This window comes from Giraffa tippelskirchi, chromosome 2 (genome assembly GCF_054371585.1).
Source record: "Giraffa tippelskirchi isolate mGirTip1 chromosome 2, T2T-mGirTip1v1.2.pri, whole genome shotgun sequence".
Taxonomy (NCBI): Eukaryota; Metazoa; Chordata; class Mammalia; order Artiodactyla; family Giraffidae; genus Giraffa; species Giraffa tippelskirchi.
The window spans coordinates 196896779-196920423 of record NC_137276.1 but is presented as its reverse complement, the minus strand read 5'-3'; the positions used below and the strand labels follow the sequence as shown (position 1 = coordinate 196920423).

General features: G+C 34.0%; 1 protein-coding gene across 2 annotated transcripts; it reads right to left on the bottom strand.

Moving 5' to 3' along the window:
- Positions 1-24: 24 nt before the first annotated feature.
- On the bottom strand, positions 25-16809 carry POU1F1 (POU class 1 homeobox 1). Of its 2 annotated transcripts, none has more exons than XM_081573595.1 (6): positions 16668-16809; positions 13111-13260; positions 5957-6181; positions 3337-3501; positions 2536-2596; positions 25-1679 (listed from the first exon to the last, which is right to left on the bottom strand). In XM_081573595.1, the coding sequence occupies exons 1-6, from the start codon at positions 16807-16809 to the stop codon at positions 1469-1471; spliced, it is 954 nt and encodes a 317-aa protein (XP_081429721.1). In that variant the 3' UTR covers positions 25-1468. The 2 variants fall into 2 exon arrangements, with proteins under 2 accessions (XP_081429721.1, XP_081429722.1); XM_081573596.1 differs by having other exon boundaries at positions 13111-13182.
- Between the last annotated feature and the right edge of the window lie 6836 nt (positions 16810-23645).

Below are 23645 nucleotides of genomic sequence, written 5' to 3'. Positions count from 1 at the left end.
ACATATATATATAATCTACATAGATTATGATCTGCATAATCCTTAGTCTTTATTGATATTACAAAAAGCAAGAGGCAGGACAGTATAGTTTATTTAGTAAGCATTCTAAATAATGAAATTTAGTCTAACTGTTCCAATTTTTTGTTATATAAAATAAGTTAGATAAACATTGCCAGCAGATTGACATTCAAAATGCAAAACAAAGTCACTATTTGATAGTGGTAACACATTACAGTTTGCTTCTACTTACAAGTTTTAAAGAAGTGCATTCTTTTTTTAAATTGAAGTATAGTTGATTTACAATATTATGTTAATTTCAGGTGTACAACAGTGATTCAATATTTCTATAGATTATACTCCATTTAAAGTTACTATATAATATTGGCTATATTCCATATGCTGTACAGTGGTGCACAGTCTTATTAATTAAATACATGTTCCTTAAGGTACAACTCTCTGAATTGAAAAGCTCAATACAGCAAATTTTTTCATTAACAATAAATCATATTCTGACCAATTAAACCAAAAATGATCCTCTTTTCTGATGGGACCCCAGATGATTTTCTAGGTTGTGAGATTTCATAAATGAGCTATGGTATAAAATTTGACTCTCTTCGAGTTTGTAGCCACTGTTAAGAGTACACTCCCTTATTCATTTAACAAAGATTTCTTTCTTCTGTGAGCAAAGGCTTTCCCAGGCACTGGAGAAATAGCAAGTAAGCCAGACATCTTCCTTGTACTTTTATAGCTTATAGAAACAGTAGTGTGGGGCTTAAGAATCCATAAAGATACTTTCCATAGCTAAACATCAAAAAAGCTAATGTCTGGGAAGAATAAAAAGGTCATAAATTAATATTTCTACAAATTTCTTTTGAAACACTTCTTTGGGCTCTGTGCCCTAATTGTTACTTCAAAGGTGTCACTTCTGATTAAGATTTATTCCTAAATTCAATAATAAAATTCTAAGGCACCTCTGGTTCTTAAGGGCAAAACTTTTAGTTCAAGCAAACTATTAAAGCTGATGACAAGCAGGGCATCAGTTAAGGAATTTTCTAATTGAATCTTCTCTGGTGATATTCTTTATGTGACATAACTGACTAAAATATTAAAAAGCAAATATACAGCCTTTGGGAAAAGAATCTTTAAACTAAAAGACCACATGTGCATACTCGTGTGTGTGTGTGTGTGTGTGTGTGTGTTAGGGAGAGACAGAGGGAAAGATATAGTGAGAGGGACAGAATCATTGTTTTAATCCTATTAGTCTTTGGCTTAAAATGTACAATGTGCCTTCTGAGAATAATTCATCAACATAATTTAAATTGTATTTATTTTTAAGGTAGAAAAGAAACACTTCTGCAAAAATTACTGATATGTTTTTTGAAGCTAACCAAATAACTAATTTCTATTTTGGCTGGAGAAGAGAAAGGAATGAAAAATAGAAAAACTTGCTATTACACAATAGGAGATCCTATCTGCATTCAAGATGCTCCTTAGAAATAGAAAATAAACTCTGATTCAGGCTTGTTTTCACCCGTTTTTCTCTCTGCCTTCGGTTACAAAACCAAACCCTCACCACTTCTTTCTCCAGGTTCAGTTCTTCAGCCATCCGCAGGATCTCCTGAGAGGAAGGCTTATTCTGTTCTCCAAAGTGTCTCTCCAGGGCGTCTTTAGCAGCAATACTGGGAGGCGGGGAGTTGGCAGGAGAGAAGAGGGGAGATGATGGTTTAGGCACACCGAAATCAAGTTAGGTTAAATTTCCTAAATATTTGTATTAACATTAACGTAAAAAGGAAATTAAAGACTCTGAAAACACCTTCAAAGCTCTTCAACAATAATAAATGTGAAGCTTTTTGAACATTTAGATGCTTGTCTCATGTAGGCTACTTTTACCAGAGTCACAGGAAGAAATTAAGGAGGGGAACCCAGACAGTGTTTATCCACTTTCTGCCACAAGAGGGCACTGACTTACTGAGAAGAAAATAATTCTGTATGCATTTCTAAATGTCCCCCAGAACTCAGGTTATTGAAATGTTTAGTGTACAACTAACCAACCAAAACAAAACCTGTATTTTAGCAATTCCTCCAGGAGCCTCACGAAACTACAAAAATATAAATGAACAATCTGGCTTGAAATGCTACAAGTCACTTTGAACTTGAAGCAACTAAAATACTGGTGACCAGTTTTGTTGTTTGTAATAACATAGATAACATATTTCCGGAGCAAGACTTATGTCTAAAAGGACAGTAGAAACAGTCATTCTTTTTAGCTGTGATTGTATAGCTTCTGTTTTATCCAAAACTTGCAGAGCAAACTGTTCTTGAATCAAACAATACATATTTTTCCATCAAATTTTAAATTTCCAGCTGTTTCTCAGCAGTAATTTATTGAATGTTGTGCTTTTTCACCTATCTTATTTTCTCAATTAGCTCTACTCATTTTTATATTATATTGAACCTATATTATACTCAAATGCTCATTCCATTTGTAAAATATCATTTTCTTCTCCACTAACTTTTACTATCTCAAAAGTGTACCTGATAGTTGTTCTCCGTTTCCTTTTTCTTTCATTTGCACCAACTTTCTCATTGTATAAAGCTGTGATGCGAAAACAATGAATAATTACAAAAACAAAGCAGTTTTTTTTAACTATTAGATTTGAATTTAAAGTTTCTTTATAAAACAATACCAAATAAAATTACCATACATTTTTGTTTTAAATTTTTGCAGTCCACATCATTTTAGATTACAAGCCCTAGATTAAAATGTTAACACAGAAAAATATTAACTTTATAAATATTAACAGTTGTCTTTAAACCATACCCTATCTTTGTTGAAACAGTTGCTGTAAATGCTATCAAACCTTGCTCTTTAGCCAACCTTGACATTAATAAAAGTAGATAGTTTTATCACATTAAATTGTTCATCTAGCAATTGCTTGTTATTCACTAGAAAGAACGGTGTGTATGAATGGTCTGGCTACACTTATTTTAGGTTATAAAAATGATTCATGTATAATTACTACAGTATATAGCACAGCAGAAAAAAAATCTGGATACATTAAAAAGAATCATTTCACCACTTTACACCTATGCCACATTGTCTAGAAATTTTCCCTATATATTTTATTCTCTATTTACCTTCTCAATAAATTTATTTCTACACTTTCACTGGCCTTGCTTTTCTTTTTAGTGTGATGAAGCAAGATACTTATTTTTCATGTCAAAGAGAAAAATCAAACCATACTTCAAACCTCTCGCTTTAGCACAAATCCAACCGAGGGGAACCATTGTTTTTAGGTTAAAACATCACTGTTTCCAGAAACACAGCTTTTGTACCTCCTACTTGCTCGGCTTCCTCCAGCCATTTGGATAATATTGCTTTTAGTTTGCATGCATTTTTGAAGCTGAGCTGCAGGTTTTCAAATCGGCAGATAGTTGTTTGACTGAATTCAGAGCCATGCACAGCTGCCAGAGCTTCCCCAACATTTGTTTGGGTGTATCCTGTGAAAGAACAACAAAGGCCATCAGCTTCAGTTTTGCAAGAAACACTGATTTTGGTCCACTATTGTACAAATTTGTGTATGTATCTTTGTCAACTATTAAATATTGCTTTTAACCATCTATTTGTTGGCAATTTAGAATAACAGTAAAGTTATTTAGTGTAGAATTGTCTAGTATTTTTAAAAATCCCTTCTAGTTAATAAGTTAATATTTTAGAAGTCAAAAGAATTCATATAGGAACATCTGCCATTCATAATCAGCCAAATATGATAAATGTGTCATACACACTTTGCAAAAATATATAAGAAAAGTTTCTAGACAATGTGGCATAGGTGTAAAGTAGTGAAATGATTCTTTTTAATGTATCCAGATTTTTTTTTTGCCACTGTGCTATATACTGTAGTAATTATACATGAATCATTTTTGTAACCTAGTGTAAGTGTAGCCAGACCATTCTTTGCAACCACATGGACTATACAGTCCATGGAATTCTCCAGGCCACAATACCAGAGTGGGTAGCTGTTCCCTTCTTCAGGGGATCTTCCCAACCCAGGGACTGAATCCAGATCTCCCACATTGCAGGCAGATTCTTTACCAGCTGAGCCACTGGGAAGCCAAAGAATACTGGAATGGGTAGCCTATCCCTTCTCCAACGGATCTTCCTGACCCAGGAATCAAACTGGGGTCTCCTGCATTGCAGGTGGATTCTTTACCAGCTGTTCTACCAGGCAATCCTTCATACACACTTTAGAAGACATTTAAAAATTCTCTCTAATCATTATTATTAGACATCTGTTGAAATATGCTCAAAATATATAGATATTAAAATATAATATGTAAAATATATGGTGATATATCACAAATATTTTTATCTCAACTGTAAGAGTGAAAAATTCAACATGCTGAAGTTACCAAATAAAACTAAGAACTGTGTTTACTTTCCCTAAAAGCATACTTATTATGAGACTTTGGTCACACAACATTTTATGTATATCACCAAGCATTTATTATATCATTTGGTAATGTTTCTGTCTCCAGGCAAAAAGTTTTCATAGATTGTCTCAAACATTCTCAGAATATAAGTTGATAAATGTCATCAATGTAGAATTTGAAGCATTCACAGTAATATAAAAAGCAAATTGAAAATGAATGTTATAAAGATGCCTACTGCTGTGTTTATGACAAATGGTAACTACATATTAATTCAGGGCCCAAGGCTATATACCTGTATGCATAAAATGATTACATATGATGCCCATCGATTGATATCATTAAAAGTTACCAATGGCTCAGTCCACAAATGCAGAAGTTTGTACTATCAGTTCAATCCATTAAAAATATATTTCATCCATTTAAATCAAGGTTAATTATTAGATTATTTACATTAAAAACACTTCACCCTAGAAAGTGAGCAAAGGCTATGAACAGATAGCTCACAGAAAAGGAATTACAAATGACTGTCCAACACATGAAAGAACTTCTTTCACTCTTCACTCATAAGGGAAATTTAAAATGAAACTATTACCTTCACCTAACTGATTTGCAAAGGTCCAAAAGATTAATAGCATCTTTTCCCTTCAACAATTATTTTTTATTCTACATGTCAGTCACTGTTCCAAGTGCTGAGGATATGCCATTAAGGAGAAAGAAAAAGGAAATAAACAAAAACAAAAAACTTCCCCCTTAACAGAATTCATATTCTGAAGAATGGCAAAGGAGATACTCATGGTGGCAATAAAATTTGTTAGAACTTACATAGAGACCAATTTGACATCTACTGAAATTACAAATACACATACTCTTCAATCAAGCAATTTTGCTTTTAACACTTTGCCTACACATATATTTTTATAGGTGCAAAATGCTATTTATGAAGTTAATCATTGCATCATTGTCTTCAGTAACATACGATTGAAGACCATCTAAATTCCACCACTAGGAGACTGGTAATATATTCATAAAATGGAATTGAGAGATGCATTAAAAAGAAGAGCTCTCTAAAAAACTAATACTGAAAGCTCTCCAAAATAGTCAAATGAAAAACGTCTATATGAAGAAATACATGTATTTGCTTATATGAATACGCATAAAATAGAAGGATACTCAGAAACTAATAACATTGATAAACAGGAAGGATAAGCAGAGGGATAAAATTCCCACATCGTTTTAGCCTTTGAAGCACACAAAGGTATTTATTCAAATAAAACAAAGGTATTTCTAAACTTATATTTGAAAAAGAGACCATTAATTTAGAAATCTATGTATTTTGGCTGCTAAGAATTTACAAGGAAATGAAGGTTTCTGTAGGTTTTCATAATTCAAGTAACTTACATCTACAGTAGAGATGTAGAATGAGAACTGTTGGACTTCTGAGCAGAGTGTGAGACTAAAACAGTAATAGAGTAAGACTTTGCAGAACAGATTGTGTGTCCCACAGCTGTTAACAAGCACCTACCTAGCTTAATTCTTCTCACTTTAAACTCATTGGCAAACTTTTCAAGTTCTCGGATTTCTGGAGAATCCATGTCTATTGGCTCTTCAACCAATTTGCTTTTCCGCCTGAGCTCCTGCTTGAAATCAGCGGCAGTGGGGTCCTCTGAAAGGAGAGGCTGATGCATGGGAGGAAAACCATGACTCAACGTGTGATCAGGAAACTTATAAAGACAAGGGGTTAAGCTCCCTGTAACAACAAGAAAAGAACCATTTGTAATTATCCCTCATTTTGATACATGGAAAATTTTGGCCCATCAAGTTATTCTGTGACAGTAAGTCTCAGTTTTCAAAGGTTACCTGACATTCAGTTTTCTGAAGTAGAAGTCAGTGTGGCTTAGTATAAATGCGATCGATTTTTTTCCACCTTCCTGGGAGCAGTGAAAACAAAGATAATGCAAAACGAAAGCAAAGAACCAGGGACTTGCAAATAATTAAAACAGAAATAAGCAAATTTCAAAGAAGTGTGGGTTTTCCATCATTGTTTTTCTCTTAAAAGACATCTAGGGACTTCCCTAGGGGTACAGTGGTTAAGACTTCATCCTTCCAGCAGGGGGCTTGGGTTTGATTCCTGATTATGGAATTCAGCATGGCTCCCCAAAAACAAACAAACAAAAATCTATTCATCTGTTCTTGTGAATCTGAGGTTCAACTCTACCAGAATGTATATTTTGATCTCTATTTTCTTAATTATAATCAAGGTGTTTGTTAAGTGCTATGCTGGGAAACTTTCATAGCATTGAAAAATTGATTTTACAGCATTAAGCAATCCAATGTTGTATCAGTTAATGCTTAATTTAGTAAAGGCAGGTAAAAAGAAAATTATGAGAACACAAAATACATTAATAAGGTTTAAATAGATTCAGTGGTAACGATGGATGTTGACAAAAAGTAACTTTTAAAGATCTATCAGAAAGTCAGCAACAAGATTCTTGCAAAACATATGATGGAATCATTTCTTGATTACTATTTAAGAAGCAAAAGTAAGTGTCAAGGAAGGGTGCAATTCTAGATATGATACATAATCCCTCATAAATGATGAAACACTGAATCCACTGAGTTAGTTACATGAGAAATCTCAAAAAATTACATGATTTAATTGTTTAATTGCTTCTAGATTTCACTCTTCGTTTGGAAAGAAGAGACTCTCTCAATCAGGGACTATGGTTGACAGGATGGTATAAGCTAAATTCCCACACATTTTATTTCTCTTTTCTTTAGCATATATTACATTTTTATTTGTAGGGATTTCACTTTATATTAAATGACATGGGTATAACCAAGACATTTTGATATAAATAAAATATTCAATAATTAATCATTTTTCTTATGAGTATAAATTAAATATAAATGACTATATGATATAGGCAGTAATCATTCTTAGAAACTTACTAAAAAATACATCAGTTTTATGCTATTTATAATTTCTCTATAAATACAGTCACAAATCAGACATAAGTAATAGTGTATTTTGCCAGAATATATAAATCTTACATTAATATATCAATATGTAATGAGCAAAGAATATTGTAAGTCAGTAAATTATTGGCTCATATTATTTATATGAGAAAATATAATTTTGAAGTGTACCCCTATCCAGTAGACTATTATTTTTCTGAAGCAAAATACATACAAATGAGAAATTAAGCAAAATATTATAAAATAAGTTTAGCTGTTTCATGGATATAAAAAATGTACAAAAGAAACTGTTTCTGTCTAAAGCAATTCATATTACTTTAAAAAATCAAAACTATCCAGTTTTTTTTTGTTAATCATCCACTTTTTGCTTTAGTGGGTGGTACGTTGAATAGACCAGATAAAATTTTAAAAAGCAATTTTATCAATTTTTAATTTATTACAAAATTCAATTTTTAAAATGTTTATTACATTCAGAGCTCATTTTTGGCCTAATATTAGTTTTAGATTTCTACTAGTTAAGTAAAAGACTAATATATAAAAAAATTTATGACCTTTATGTTAACATTTACTTAATATTTATCTAAGGACTTTTGCTTTATTTTCAGAGAAAAGATGTGTATTTTTTTATCCACAATTTAAAGTTTATATAAAAACAAACAACTTTCCTTGGATGCTAAGATGAATTCACTATACAATTGAAACTAGAAGTGAAGCCCAGTGAACATCGCAATAAGCCACACCAAAATAATCAGTTCATTTTTCAGGTAATCTGTACTCAGGGAAATCAAATGACTCAAAGATTTCTGCATCTTAAATATATTTGGCTACATTAAACAAATGCTTTCAAACAAAAGTATTATAAATACTTACTAAAATATTGGAAGTGTGCCACTTCTATTTATGGAAAAATATAAAGCTAGTGTATACATTATAAATACTCTGGAGAAATGGGCATTTAGAAAATAAATTTGAACGTGAGCCCATAAAGAGTACACAAGAAATACCATGTTCAAAAGTTTGGCATCCAGAGGAGAAAGGAAAACACAATGTGTGCTGTGTTATTTTTCATTAACTGAAAGTATCCACGATTATCCGCAGGGACACAGTTTTCCTGAAACTAATGTTAAACAGAAATTTGGGACAGTCACAAGCACAGTCAGGCAAACTGATTTCTATTATATGATCCTATATTTGGGGGAAAATGGAGAATGATTGGTATGGTATATGTGACAAGGTATTTTAAAAGGTTTTTCTAAAGCCTGGAATATTAAGATGTTGGGATTTGAGCACGGAGAGAAAAGATGCAGTGAGTTGTGTGCCGCAGAAGTTTCATGAACAATTTCCAAAACATTGATAAAGCAAAGTTGTCTAGAAGCCTAGAACAGTACACACCTAAATAGCTTGGAAGGGTTTGTACATTCTTTACAGTCCAAGATGGATTTTCACCCTGCAGATTAATCCACCATAGCCTCTCTGAACTGCTCTGCATGGACTTCTGGATGGCAGAGGAGGGAGAGGAACAGAGGTTAAGTCTTTTAAAGCATATGATGGGAAGCTGAGGTCCAGCTTGCCTTACAGGCACCTGATTCAAGGTCCTGTGATATGGGGCAGACTGCTTTTCTGCAGCATGTGGTTCAGCCAGGGGCTAACTGACAACATCTCTGAGGTTGTGGGCTGGACGCTTTAAAAGAACAGACAGGGGAAGTAGAAGGACATAGTAAAATACCCCCACCATGCTGTAGACATGCACAGCAAAGTTCATTTGAATATTTCCATTTATTTTCTTTTTTTACGTTCATGCATGACAATGTGAAACAAATCATAAATTTGAATCACGATATTTTTTTCTCTTTTGTGCATTGCTACATCCTATCCACATGTAAACAGGTCTTCTGCCTACTTCTGTAAATTAGGTTGATTTGGAGCACAGCCATGGCCATTTGTTTGCAGATTGCCTGTGGTTGCTTTTGAGTTGTGAAGTTGTAACAGATGCTACATAATTTAAGGAAAATACAGTGTCCATGCTACTGCAGGCGCCTTTCATAATCCAGAGGCAAAAGATGGTCAGAATTACTTCTTCCCTTAGTGTCAACACATCCAGAATAAGTGAGGCAAAAATGAAACTAAATAAAACAAAAAAGAAAAAAAGGAAATAGAAAAAAGACAACTTAAGAATGAAGAGATGGCCTCCAAAGTAGACTCTTTTTCTATGTACATGTGAAACATATTTCTGTTACCTTTTGTCCTAGCCCAGGTGGAAAAAACACTTTTCAGCTATACTCATCTTTTATTCTTATTATCCACATCTCATAAAAAAGAGCATTCATCTCCTTGAATAATTTTCCAACATCAGCTACTTTGCTTTCCTCTTAAGATCAATTTTTAATCAAGGACTCTTACTGCACATCTTTGGTGGCCATTACAACACATAACCTTGCTGGGTTTAGCAATCATTACTATGTAGCTGATTTGCCCAGTTTACACAGGACAGTGGACAAGGTACATAGCTCATTAAGTTTGTTTTCCAACTTTCACCCAGCTTTACAAATGAGAACAGACACCACCTTGTATACCCAGAAATCAGAATTTGAAAGTTTTTTGTAATTAGTTTTCTCTTGTGTTTATCTAGAAGAGATTTTTGAATAGTATTTGTAATTCCCTGTTTCCTAGTATCCATCCTGTAGGCTGTTGAATTATTTAAGTACTTAGGAAAGAAGAGACAGAAAAAGAGATTTAACTATGAATGTATCTGAAGAGAAGATGGAGGAGAAAACCAGGCTGAGTTGGTAGGAAGCTGCCACAACTCAACTCCGACAGAGCTATGTATGGTACCCATCACAACTTGGATATGAAGAGACTAGCACTTTGAAATGCTAAGTTGAATGAGCTTTATAATTAGTTCCTGGTGTGGCTAATTCATTTCACCCCACCAATCATTCTCTTTGATATTCCCACACCTGGACTATGAGGCACAGAGGATTCATCTGATTAGAATCCTTCCTACCAACCTTAGCTTAAAATATGAGCTGTAGCTCTTGCTTTCCAGTGGGTTATTAATTTAATGAAATGCTCAGACTAAATGTAAGCATCAGAGTATAGGGATAAAATAACCATATTCAAATAAAGCAATTTCACATCCTTTGAAATATTGCTCTTTCTGCAGCTTCACTTTTATATGGAGTATGTGACAATGAACCTTCATTGTTGGTGATTAGACGCTTCTGTGGATTGTGTGGAAGTGGCTGATTTGATGAACGCCTTGAGACTTCTCAGAAAATTCAAATGACATTACCAGGTTTCTCTTGTGTATTTTAAACCTTTTCTGAATTCCTGAATACTTCTGAATCCCTGTGTTTTATAACTCAATTTGTGTAGCTTCTCTGGGGATGACAGCAGAAAGGTTCAGATTCTCTGAGATTTAATCCGCCGTGATGCAAAGGCTGATACTTAATATATGTCAAAATAGTGACATTGTAACAAAGCACATCACATTTTAAAGATCGCTCTCTCAAAAATATTCAAATATAATCTCTATGCTTGCCATGGTGAATTTCTCTTTCAGCAACAAAATATATGTAATTTTGGTTTAAAACTACAGCGATAACTCCAAAGCTTAGAACATCCATTTTTTTTTCGTTATTATCACCAACCCAGGCTTTTAATCATTTTAAAAGGTTTTTCCAAAGACCTCTCCTTTTTAACTTTTAATGAAGATGAGAGTTTGCTGAGGGTCTGCTGAGGAAACTTGGACCAGCACAACCTGAGTTGCCTGTGGACTCTCAGTGTGAACCTGGGCTTGTTATCTGCAATCCTGGAAACAGGAAGAATGTCATATTTCTCAGGCCAGCTGTGGACTCAGCAGCTTCTACCTAGATCTGGTGGGAGGGAGGTAGTAGTAAAAACCACCTCATAGTGTTTGGTCTGAGTGCTAACCTCCACTCATTGCTGCCCCTTGCTGGGTGCAGAGGTGACTTAAGTTGCACCCGAGTTCCTGGGAATTACTGTGAAAGAACAGCAAGGACTCTCTCCTCCAAGAAAGAGCAGCACATGTCTATGAGCTCATCATTTCTTGTCTCTGTAATCCAAGTGTGGTGGAGGCCACAGAAAGCATTTGGCTGGCACCTCTAGTGGTTAAATGCACATTGTTCTACTATTTTTATAATGAAAGTAGTTCATCTTCAATGAGAGATCCTCTCATTAACCATGGGTACTGATTAACAGCTAAATACACGAATCACAAATGGTCCATTTTCACAGAGGAAGAAAAATATGACTTTCTTTATTTTTTAATTATTGAAGAGAAACATTAGGATTTAAAGGTAACCATTAAGAACATCAGTTTCCACTTCATCATAAAGGTGAGGAGATGAGTTTATTCAGAATGCTTTCTAACAGAATGTAGGAAAAGCTAATTTGTTCTGGAATATATTATTTTAAAGTTTTAATGTTTTATTTAGTGTTAATCTGAGAAAGTTTTAGAAATTAAAGTTTGGTGAACTAAATTCTTTGTTCAATTTAATTTCAAATTTATAGGCATAAATCTATGTTTGATTTTTTCAATTACCTACTCTAGATAACAGCTATCACACAAGCATGCACACACACACACATTTATATTTTTCACATAGAACATTAGTAGTTTATTGTCACTGAAATTATGTCTTGCTGCAGAAATAAATATAAAAGATTAAGGGATACCTAAATAATTTCTGTGCACAAAAAATTACTATATAGCCATAGTCTAAAATTAAGTCATAAATTTTGTGATGAGTGGATCTCTTAGGTCAGATTTTCTTTTCCTTAAGAAATTTGCTAACAATGTCTTCATTTAAGTGTCAACAAACAAGATAGTTTATCTTGATCTAGTGATGCTTTCTTTATCCAGAGGTAAATAAGTATGTAACTTATATTATTTCAATCTTATCCAAGACTCAGAGCATCTCAGACAGGGCTGCCAAAGATTCAACTATTGCTAAAGCAGCTGCAAATCTCTCTTAGCCTTCAATGTCTTATTTATCTTTACAGACCAAATGGCCAAAAGAAATACTGTGATGAGGAAAATGCTCTATAAGTTAGTCTATCTGCTTTGGTAGCCACAAAAGATTATTAAGCACTTTCCTGTTTCATTTTAAATTCAGGAACTGAAGGAACAGCCAAAATCTCAAGGGAAATGATGATTACTAAGTTCCGTACCTCATAATCGTTAACCCTGTTGGTATGGAGGCGGGCAATGAAGTGGTCATTTAAAGATTTTGCTGACTTGCTCACTGTTGGCAACTAAGGAATTTTAAATCTGACCTTATTTTAGTTAATTTACTTTTAAATTTAAATAGTTACATAAGGCTAGCAGCTATCTTATTATTACTGGAGGCAAGCCCACCAATGGCATAAACAAGTGGCAATTAGCAATTTGGCAATAGAGAATTAGAATGAAAATCATACAAAGCAAACACAAGAGTTAAGGAGCATAGCAGTTCATTTCAGGCTTGTGGAGAACAGCGGTGTTTGGGTATAACTATTATGATCTCTGAAGGCGTCACAGATCAGGGACCATTGTAGTAAGTGGTGGATTTAGCAGCAATTTCCAAGGTTAGGAGATCTGAATTTCATAATACACTCTGGTCAAGATTCCCTTCGACCCAGAAAATGCACCCAAGCATCCCCAAACTCAGTATTACATGTAAAGACAATTTTTCTTACCTGCCATCACACCATAGGTCGATGACTGGTTTCCATAATGACAGGAAGGAACAGAATAATGAAGTCCTGTTGCTGTGTTTCCCAATGTTGTCACCATGAAACATGTGCACAAACATTTAGGAGTTTGGATCAAAGACAAAATAGACGGGACTGGTAAGGAAATGTATGAGGATTCAAGACACGTTCGTTTCATTTCAAAAGTACACATTTATGCTATTCTTAAAGTTATATGCCAATAATTTGTTCTCATTTGGGGGCAGTTCTCTGATGAGTACGCTAAAACTAGAGGTTGAAGTTTTTCTCAAGTAACGAGTTCATGAATCATCACAGTGGACTAGAGCCTTCATTAATTATATCCAGTGCTCTGGGTTGGCGTGACTGACCAGTTTTAACCTTGGTGGGCTACAGTCCATGAGGTTGCCAAGTGTCGGACATGAGTGAGTGACTGAGCACATGCATGCAACTGGAGGCTGCAGAATTCTTGCAGGTTTCACCCAGTATAGACATTGCAAAGAACTGACCAGTGGATAGTCTCTTAACATTCTCATATAACATGGTACTATAAAATTGTCTTTTTATGGAGCAATGAATACAGAAATCAACTCTTCATGTGTCTTTACTTTTACTTCTGCTTATTCACTTAACAAATTTCTTCCATCAAAGAGGAAGTGGCAGAGCCACTAGCCTTTTATTGGGTATGATCATAAAATTCCATTAAATTCAGAGGCTTACAAAAACTCTGTGATAATGTACAATGTATTTAGGCTGGTATTGAAACCATGAGCTTGTAGATTTTCTGCATGCACACAATTAATTGAACAATTCTCTTGATAAAGCTGGTCAAAAAATAAGTTCATTGATCACTGAGTAACTGCTGCTGCTGCTGCTGCTGCTAAGTCGCTTCAGTCGTGTCCGACTCTGGGCGACCCCATGGACGGCAGCTCACCAGGCTCCACCATTCCTAGGATTCTCCAGGCAAGAATACTGGAGTGGGTTGCCATTTTCTTCTCCAGTGCATGAAAGGGAAAAGTGAAAGTGAAGTCTCTCAGTCGTGTCCGACTCTTAGCGACCCCATGGACTGTAGCCTACCAGGCTCCTCCATCCATGGGATTTTCCAGGCAAGAGTACTGGAGTGGGGTGCCATTGCCTTCTCCGATTGAGTAACTAGAGGTTTATAAAGGTTGAATCCAGCATATAACTTAACTTCATTTATAAATAGCTACAAGTCTCATTGAATTAAGGTGTACTTTGAAATTAAATTTGAATTACTTAACTTTTATCAAGCTTTAAACATGGATCACAGTGAACTACTAACAATAAAATCACTAATCAATGTTTTCTTATGTATCTTATTTTCTGCTTTTTCTCATTATATCCTGAATAGAGTGGTGGATTTTCAAAAATATAACTGTATCTTTTTGAATAATATGAGATATTAGAAGAGATTTATAATCCTTTTTGAAAATATATAGTCTATCAATTAAAGACATAAAGTAAAACATTTTTTCTAACTATAACTCATTTTTAATATTTTAAAGTATCTGTATAAATTTTCATTTTATAAGTGACACATAGATAGGACTGAAGTCATTTTGTGTTATAATGATTTCTATGCATTCCAAAATTAAACAAACATGAAACTCATGGAATGTCCAACTGCTCCTCTCATTATAATCATTTCTAATTCGATACCTAGACAATTAGATATATATGATTACAATTTGATGGAGAAATTATAAGATCAATGCTATTGCCATTTAAAACAACAACAATAGCCCTTTAGGACATTTTTACTAATTATGAATTTTTTTACTTCCAAGGTTTAAATTCCTTTTGTTTTGCTGATTTGGGGAAGTTGTATAAACGACAAGCTAATTTACTAGATACATTATTTATTTACTTTTAATTTTATTTATTTTAAAATAAATAGGGTTTTGAGCTTAAACCTGCTTAATTTTAACCTCAATTCCAATTTTTATTCTAGCCAAATACCATTCACACACAGTATATTATGCAAACAATGCATTATCCTTCTCATTCTCAATCTATTTAAATGTCCATTATTTAAAATATACAATTAGCTATGTGATAATTGTATGGGCAGACTCCAGGAGATACAGAAGGACAGGGAGATCTGGCATGCTGCATTCCATGGGGTTGCAAAGAGTTGGACATGACTTAGCGACTGAACAATACAACAATATGTGATAATTGTTTAAATTTACTTATATCACACCTCTTCATAAAAATACTTTTCTACATTTTTTAAAACTATGTTTGAGGATATTTGCATCAGTACATGTTTAATTAAATTCTGAGACTCTTCAGTAGATAAAAAGCATCTCTACATTAATAATTTTCCCAAAATCTAGATATATGATCTTCAGATACTTGAAAATCCTGTTGAAGATTAATACCAAACTTACATATAACTTTCAAAGCTGCTTAATTATAACAAAATATAAAGCTAAAATATTTTAAATTGGCGTATAAATGTATCAACTCAAATTTGATTTTTTAAATTTATAAAATTTAGTTCATATTTAGATTCCTTTACAAGTGAAAAGTGCTATTAAACAGACATTTACCCAAGACTTTGTTTATTAATCAAATCCCTTTTTTACTGAATAAAAAGTGGACCCATTAACAAAACGTACTTATTTGCTTGGCTGTGTTTGAGACGATATATTTGAATTAAGTTTAATTTTCATCTAAGAAAGTTATATAAGAAAATATAAAAACATGGTTAAAGGTTGAAATCTCTTCAGAACTAAATTTTGAAAAAATTCAAATCAGTTCATGGGTTCTAAATATTATATTGCCTCTAGCTTTGATTTCTGAGTTTTTATTATTCTAAAGAAGTTAAGTGTATTTAAAGTGAAAGTGTTAGTCGTTCAATTGTGTCCGACTCTTTGGGACCCCAGGAACTGTAACCTGCCAGGCTCCCCTGTCCTTGGACTTCTCCAGGCAAGAATAGTGGAGTGGGTTGCCATTCCCGTCCCCATGGGATCTTCCTGACCCAGGGATCAGACCTGGGTCTCCTGCATTGTAGGCAGATTCTTTACCATTTGAGTCAAGTGTATTTAAACATCTAATTATTTTATTCTCTGAAACCCACTGCTGTTGGTATTAGGAATCATTCAGTTGTGTTTACTATGAGATGTACCGCATTTTTTAGACATGGTAATAACTGTAATCTAAAAACCAAATAAATCTCTAAGATGAAAAAAAAAATCACCTTTTAAATTATTTTACACTATTTCTTTAGTTTTACTCTTTATCCATACATGTTTCCATAGAAATGGTTTTCAGACTCACTGTTTACTTATACAGAAGACAGATCTTTATAATAAAGCCAAGAATACTTGAAATTACTACCCTTACTAATATTTCCTGAATATTTTCTTAGGCATTTTGGCTTATTTAATATCTTGAATATTTAACTTAATACACATTAAAATTTTTAAAAAAATGAGATTCTAAACTAACAGGATTCAAAGCACCTATCCTGACATCTTAAGGCGCAGCCGCATGTAGACCGTTATTGAAGTTGGTACCTGTGGACATCACGTTGGTGGCGTGGTTGGAGACGGGTAGGCACTCCGCAGCACTCGGATGCATTATCAGAGGCAGAGTTGCAGAAGACTCAGAATTCAGAGGTATAAAGGTATCAGTCGAAGTAAAAGTTTGGCAACTCATTCCCACAAAAGAATAGAAAATGGAGAAGAGGTGCCACTCTGCAAATCAGTTTTATTATATTACCATCTCAAAGGGCCGTTTCAAATCTCACTACCTGCATATATACATCAGGGAGGCTCTGAAGAGCCAAGAGAGCGCATGCTGGTATTTATACTGCAGGGAAATCCCTTTATACATGTTAATCATCTTTTCCCAGGGGTATTGCTTTATCAATCTGGACAGTCTTCCTTCTTACCCAAACATAATCCATGCCCAAGAGGGGAAGCTGGTTCTTGGGTAGGGACTGAAGGCAAAGGAGAAATCTGAAACTTAATTTGACAACTTCAGTGATTCAAACCTTTTAGAAAGGAATCAAGAACTTCAAAAAAAAAAAAAGTGTCCCTTGAAGAAATAATGCTGCAATGAATTGAAAGATACTGGGTGCCTCTTTGCTACGAACACAATGACAAATTTATATGAATGAGATTTTTTTTTCCTTTTTTCTGATAACTTCATTAAATCTGAAAAATAACATAAAAAGTACAGGACACAATTTTAAGAAGCAGACTCTTTCAATTTAATTCGAAAGAAGCATAGAAGACTAAATGTGAGAATGACTATATTACCGACTACTGATTCATACACAGTGCAATCCTGAAAAACTGTAAGAACAATTGAACTTTTCCTATATCATAAATAGGAAATGATAAAATATTACAAGATTAACATGAGCGACAGTATCTCTCCCTTGATTTCAACTTGCTCAACCAGATGTACTCACTTAGTGAGCTCTTACTAGGTGTCAACACTGTTCTAGTCACTTTCCACAGTTATGTCAGCAAATTTCACAACATCTTTGTGAGATCTGTAACATTCTCACTAAGCTTAATTCTGACAGAGCCTCTGATCTTAGCCATTCTGCTCCAGAACCTTCACTGGGCACAAACTTTCCACACAAAGTATATTGACATTATAAGACTATGAAAAAAAATACTATAAATAATTGTTTTGAAGATAATTATCTGTATGACAGTTTCACAATGACCATGGTTTCTACATATAAATAAATGAATGCAATACTGTCTTTAGAATGTATACTAGGGACGATATAGGGATGAGATGTAACCTGACAAACATAGATATTATTGACATAAGAAAGAACTTATGCTCCATTCAATTCTTTTTGAAATTTTATATCATGGAATGTTTAACTTGGGATTGGTTGCTTTGTGCTAAATTTAATATTAATGTTGATGAGAATATGCTTTCAAAAATTGAAATTTGAATGCTTTTTCATTAACCAATTATTTTGTAGAAAAAAAGTTCGTTAGATATTACGTGAAAAATATTTATTCTAAAAATGACATATTTTTCATTCTGAATTCTCTTTTTTAAGTTCCATTAGTCTACACTAATGAGAGAAGAAGGTTACAAGTAATCAAAAGTATTTATTTTACTCTTGCAGAATTCTTGTAATTTTTAGACTTCACACATAACAAAAATGTATTTGAAATGCATTTTAATTAAAAAAATTTAAGAAAATTTTTATAAAGAGAATTTGCTAAGAAAATTTAGTTAAAAAATTAAACTAAATGGTATTTAGAAAGAATAGCACTTCAAAATTTTTCTTAACAATTTTGCTATAGTTTAGGTCATTGGAATATGTCAATAAATTATATCAACCCAATAATGAAGAGGAGCACTATAAAATTTGCCTGGAACAGCAACAAAGAATACTCACCAGTATTTGCCATGCTACCTAATATTCTAAAATTGCAATTTTATACATATTATTTTTTAATAATCATTTGTTACTTTTTGACTATTTGTGCTGTGAAGTGGAAGCCACACTGTTAGAGTTAAAATTGTGTATAGCCAGGAAATAGATGTTTCCATTACAATATTTTGCACTGTAAATTATTAATTTATCAGATTTTTAAATCAGCTTTTGTAAATTTCCTTTGGCTGATTGTTGAACTATATATATCTATTACAATTTAGCTAGTTGTCTACTTCTTTATTATTTCTTTATTGTTTGTATTGCTTTTTGCTTTTCACTTCTATATGTGTGTGTCAAGTCATTTCAGTCATGTCCAACTCTTTGGGATCCTATGGACTGTAGCCCACCAGGCTCCTCTGTCCCTGGGATTCTCCAGGCAAGAATACTGGAGTGGGCTGCCATGCCCTCCTCCAGGGGATCTTCCCGACCCGGGGATCGAACCCACATCTCTTATGTCTCCTGCACTGGCAGGCAGGTTCTTTACCACTAGCACCACTTATATATATAACAATGCAGTTAACATACATAGCACACACATGACAATGCACACATAACAATGCAGTTAACTCTTTGTCCAAAATATTTTTTTTATACAATGTATTTTTACAATTTATCCATAGGCTTGTTTTGAATCTTCCTCCTTTAGTATGGGTTCTTAGAAATGGAATTATGAGTTTGCCTTATGATATTTTTAAAGTTTTTGAATACAGTCTCAAATTGCTATAAAAACAAAAGACTTTTTTTAAAGGGCAGTTTTAGGTTCACAGCAAAGTGAAGCAGAAAGTACTAAAGGTTCTTTTGTGCACTCTGCCCCCACATATGCACAGTCCTCCTCACTATCAATATCTTGCACCAGAGTGATATATCTGTTAAAATTGATGAACTGATTTGTTGTAACTGATTTGTTACAACTGATAATGATACATCATTATCACCCAAAGTCCACAGTTTATACAAACTTTCACCCCTATGTCTTCTACTAGCTTGAACAAATGTTTAATGACATGTATCAACTATTGTAGAATCATACAGAGTAGTTTTACTGCCCTAAAAATCCTCCCCTTGCTCTGCCTATCATTCTTCCCTTCCTCCTAACCCCTGGCACCACTGATGTCCATAGTTCCATCTTTTCAGAATGACACTTGTTGGACTCACACAGTATGTAGATTTTTCACACTGGCTTCTTTCACTTGGTAATATGCATTTATGTTTTCCCTAGATCTTTTTAGGGTTTGTAGAGCCTTTCTTTTTAGCTCTGAATAATATTCCATTGTTTGGATGTACCACAGTTTATCCACTAATCTACTGAAGGACATCTCCTTACTTCCAAGTTTTGATGATTATGAATGTGTGTGCTCAGTTGCTTCAGTTGTGTCCGACTCTTTGCTACCCTGTGGGCTATAGCCCACCAGGCTCCTCTGTCCATGGAATTCTCCAGGCAAGAATACTGGAGTGGGTTGCCATGACCCTCCTCCAGGGGATCTTCCTGACCCAGAGATCGAACATGCATCTCTTGTGTTTCTTTCATTGCAGGCGGGTTCTTTACCCGCTGAGCCACATGGGAAGCCTGACGATTATGAATATGGCTACTATAAACGCCGGGCTTCCCTTGTGGCTCAGCTGGTAAAGAATCCGCCGGCAATGAGGGAGACCTGGGTTCGATCCCTGTGTCGGGAAGATCCTCTGGAGAAGGGAAAGGCTACCCACTCCAGTATTGTGGCCTGGAGAATTCCATGGACTGTATAGGGTCACAAAGAGTCAGACACGACTGAGAGACTTTCACTTTCGGACACGACTGAGAGACTTTCACTTTCACTATAAACACCTGTGTGCAAGATTTTGTGTGGACATAGGTTTTCAGCTCTTTAGTGTACATACCAAGGAGCAAGATTGCTGGATTGTATGGTAAGAATATGTGTAATTTTGTAAGAAACTGACAAACTGTTTTCCAAAATGGCTGTACCATTTTTTATTCCCACCAGCAATGATGAGAGTTCTTGTTGCTCTAAATCCTCACCAGCATTCAGTGTTGCCAGTATTTTGGATTTCGACCATTCTTATCAATGGTATTTCATTGTTTTCTTAATTTACTATTCCTTTCGTTGAATTTTAAGGGTTCTTCATATATTTTGGATAACAATCCATTATCATGTATGTCTTTTCTCAGCCTGTGGCTTGTCTTTCAAGCTGCTTTTCAAACAGTTTGTTCTATTATGATTTGGTTTCTTTCAAATACCAGGATCAAGTTGAACAAAAAATAGTTGTTTGTTATTAAGTAACACAGAGGTTTCTTAGAACTCACAGTGGCCGGGCCACAGGGAGAGACTGAATAGGAAATGAAAGTCATCTTCCATGTCTCTCTGATTCTCCTGTTTCCTTTACTCTGTGTCTCTCACTTTCTCACTCTTTACACCACAGCCTAGGTTGAGTACATCCCTGGCCACCACACAGATCTCCAGATCGTACCTTAAACTTTTAACCAAAGAGATTACTCTGCTGTTCCTTAGTCTACATTGATGAGAGAAACAGTCTGACTGGCCATGGGTTTTGTTGTGTTCCAAAAGAACAACATGGTTCCCTCTGTTCACACTTGTGAATGGATTGGTTTGCCCTGAAAGCTTTCAGGCATTTGTTGACAATGAGGGATGGAAGGATTGTTAACTGGAAAGATACCCTCAAAATGTGACTGATGCTGTTCCACAACTTCAAAATAGCGTTAGTAAAATAAAACTTACACTTTTGCTGCATTCTCAGTGGTATTAATAAATTAAAGTTTAATCTCTTAGCTCTATTTGTGTCTTAAGACAGTAGCATTTTATTAATTTAATTTGTATTTTATTGCTAATATGCTATTTTTGCATATTTACATTAGCTATATGTATTTATTGTTTTGTTAACTAACATGTTATGTTTGCCTTTTTACTTAATACTTATTTTATTATCAATTTATGATTTTAATATATATTAAGAATATTAATTTTCATTGTTTCCATCATTTTACAGTTAAATTTTTAAAATTTTCCTGTCTTTTACATTAGTTTTGTGCATTGGCATAAATAATGTTTTGCACATAAACTAAATATGTTGACCATTACCTTTGTACATTTGTTAATGATTTTAAGTTTTAAAATTCATTTTTTGTCTAGAGGTTTTGTTTTTGTTCTTGTTGTTTTTTTTATTATTTTGAAGGCTTAAAAAATTCCTCTAACATTTTAAGCCGGCACATGCATTATATTTCTAGAGTTGATTGATTTAAAATCTTTTTCTCCCACTTTTACTGAGATACAATTGATATATAGCACTGTATAAGTTTAAGGTGTACAACATTATGATTTGACTTAAATATCAATACGTAATGAAATGTTTACCACAATAGGTTTACTGAACATCCATCATCCCATATAGATATAATATTAAAGAAATAGAAAAATTTTCCCTTGTGATGAGAACTCTCTAGATTTACACTTTTAACTACTTTCATATATAACAAATAGTAGTGTGAATTATCTTTATCATGTTGTACGTTATGTTCCTACTATTTATTTATTTTATAACTGGAAGTTTGTACATTTTAACTGCATTGTGCTGTGCTCAGTCGCTCAGTCATGTCTCTTTGCAACCTGTTGAACTGTAGCTCACCAGGCCTCTCTGTCCATGAGGATTCTCCAGGCAAGAATCATGGAGTGGGCTGCCATTCCCTCCTCTAGGGGATCTTCCCAACCCAGGGATCGAAGCCAGGTCTCCAGCATTGCAAACAGATTCTTTACCACCTGAGCCACCAGGGAAGCCCTACCTTCAACCAGTTTCTCTTTCCCCTAACCCCCACCTCTAGTATCCACAAATCTGACCTCTTTTATTATGTTTTGTTTGTTTTTGAAGTATAATTGACCTACATCACTATGTTAGTTCCTGGTATACAACATAGTGATTTGATATTTCTATGCATTTCAAAATGATCACATTGATAAATCTGATTGTCATCTGTTACCATACAAAGTATTACATAATATTGATGATATTTCCCATACTATATATTTCATACCCATGACTGACTTACTTTGTAACTGAACTTTGTACCTCCTAATCTCCCTCACCTATTTCTCTCCTCCCTCCACTCACCTCCCCTCTGGTAATCACTTGTTTGTTCTCTGTATTATGACTCTGTTTCTGCTTAGTTCTGTTCATATGTTTTGTTTTTTAACTTTCACATATAAATGAAATCAAACAGTATGTGTCTCTCTCTGCATGTCTTATTTCACTTAGAATGATACACTCTTGGTCCATTCATGTTGTCACAAATGACAAGATTTCATTCTTTCTTATGGCTGAGTAGTATTTGACTGTATACAGATACCATACATTATTCATTCATCTAATTATGGACACTTAAGTTGCTTCCATATCTTGGCCATTGTAAATAATGTTGCAATAGAGTTCATTTATAATTCACTCACTCACTCACTTCAGTCGCTCAGTTGTGTCTGACTTTTTGTGACCCTATGAACCACAGCATGCCAGGCTTCCCTGTCCATTTATAACTGCTTAGATACAAATAAAAATTATAACACAGTTTGAAAACTATCAGGTAAATAAGAAAAATTCACTTCAAATTAAGGTAATAGAGTAGATACTTTGGTCAGGCATATATTTTAGTTTGCATCATTCTGTGGCTTCTCTTCAATTAAGTAAACAGTAATTTTTTTTTAAATACATTAAGTTTTGACAGAATAATCATATTTTGACAAAAATATATAAACCTAGAAAAAAATGCTATTAAGAAATAATATTTAAATTTATTTACTTCCAAAATTTAAATAATTTTTTCTGGTTTCACATCTTTGTTTTCTTGTCTTCATTTTTGCATGAGTTGAGAAATGTAGTAGTCATTCAGCATGAATTGGTCTGGCCAAAATTTCTTTCGATTAGTGAATATGTTGTTCAATAAAGTTCTTCATTTTTCTCCACACCCTCTTGCCATTCATCATTTGTAGATTTTTTGATGATGGCCATTCTGACCGGTGTGAGGTGATATCTCATTGTAGTTTTGACTTGCATTTCTCTAATAATGAGCCATGTT

What these genes read in the sequence shown, in the direction of transcription:
- POU1F1 (XM_081573595.1), bottom strand. Translation starts at nt 16,809, where the DNA reads ATGAGTTGCCAAACTTTTACTTCGACTGATACCTTTATACCTCTGAAT. An exon ending in GACCTATGGTGTGATGGCAG is followed by an intron (nt 6,182 to 13,110) that starts GTAAGAAAAATT and finishes TTGTTGTTACAG; the next exon opens with GGAGCTTAACCCCTTGTCTT. An exon ending in AGTGAGAAGAATTAAGCTAG is followed by an intron (nt 3,502 to 5,956) that starts GTAGGTGCTTGT and finishes GTTCTTTCACAG; the next exon opens with GATACACCCAAACAAATGTT.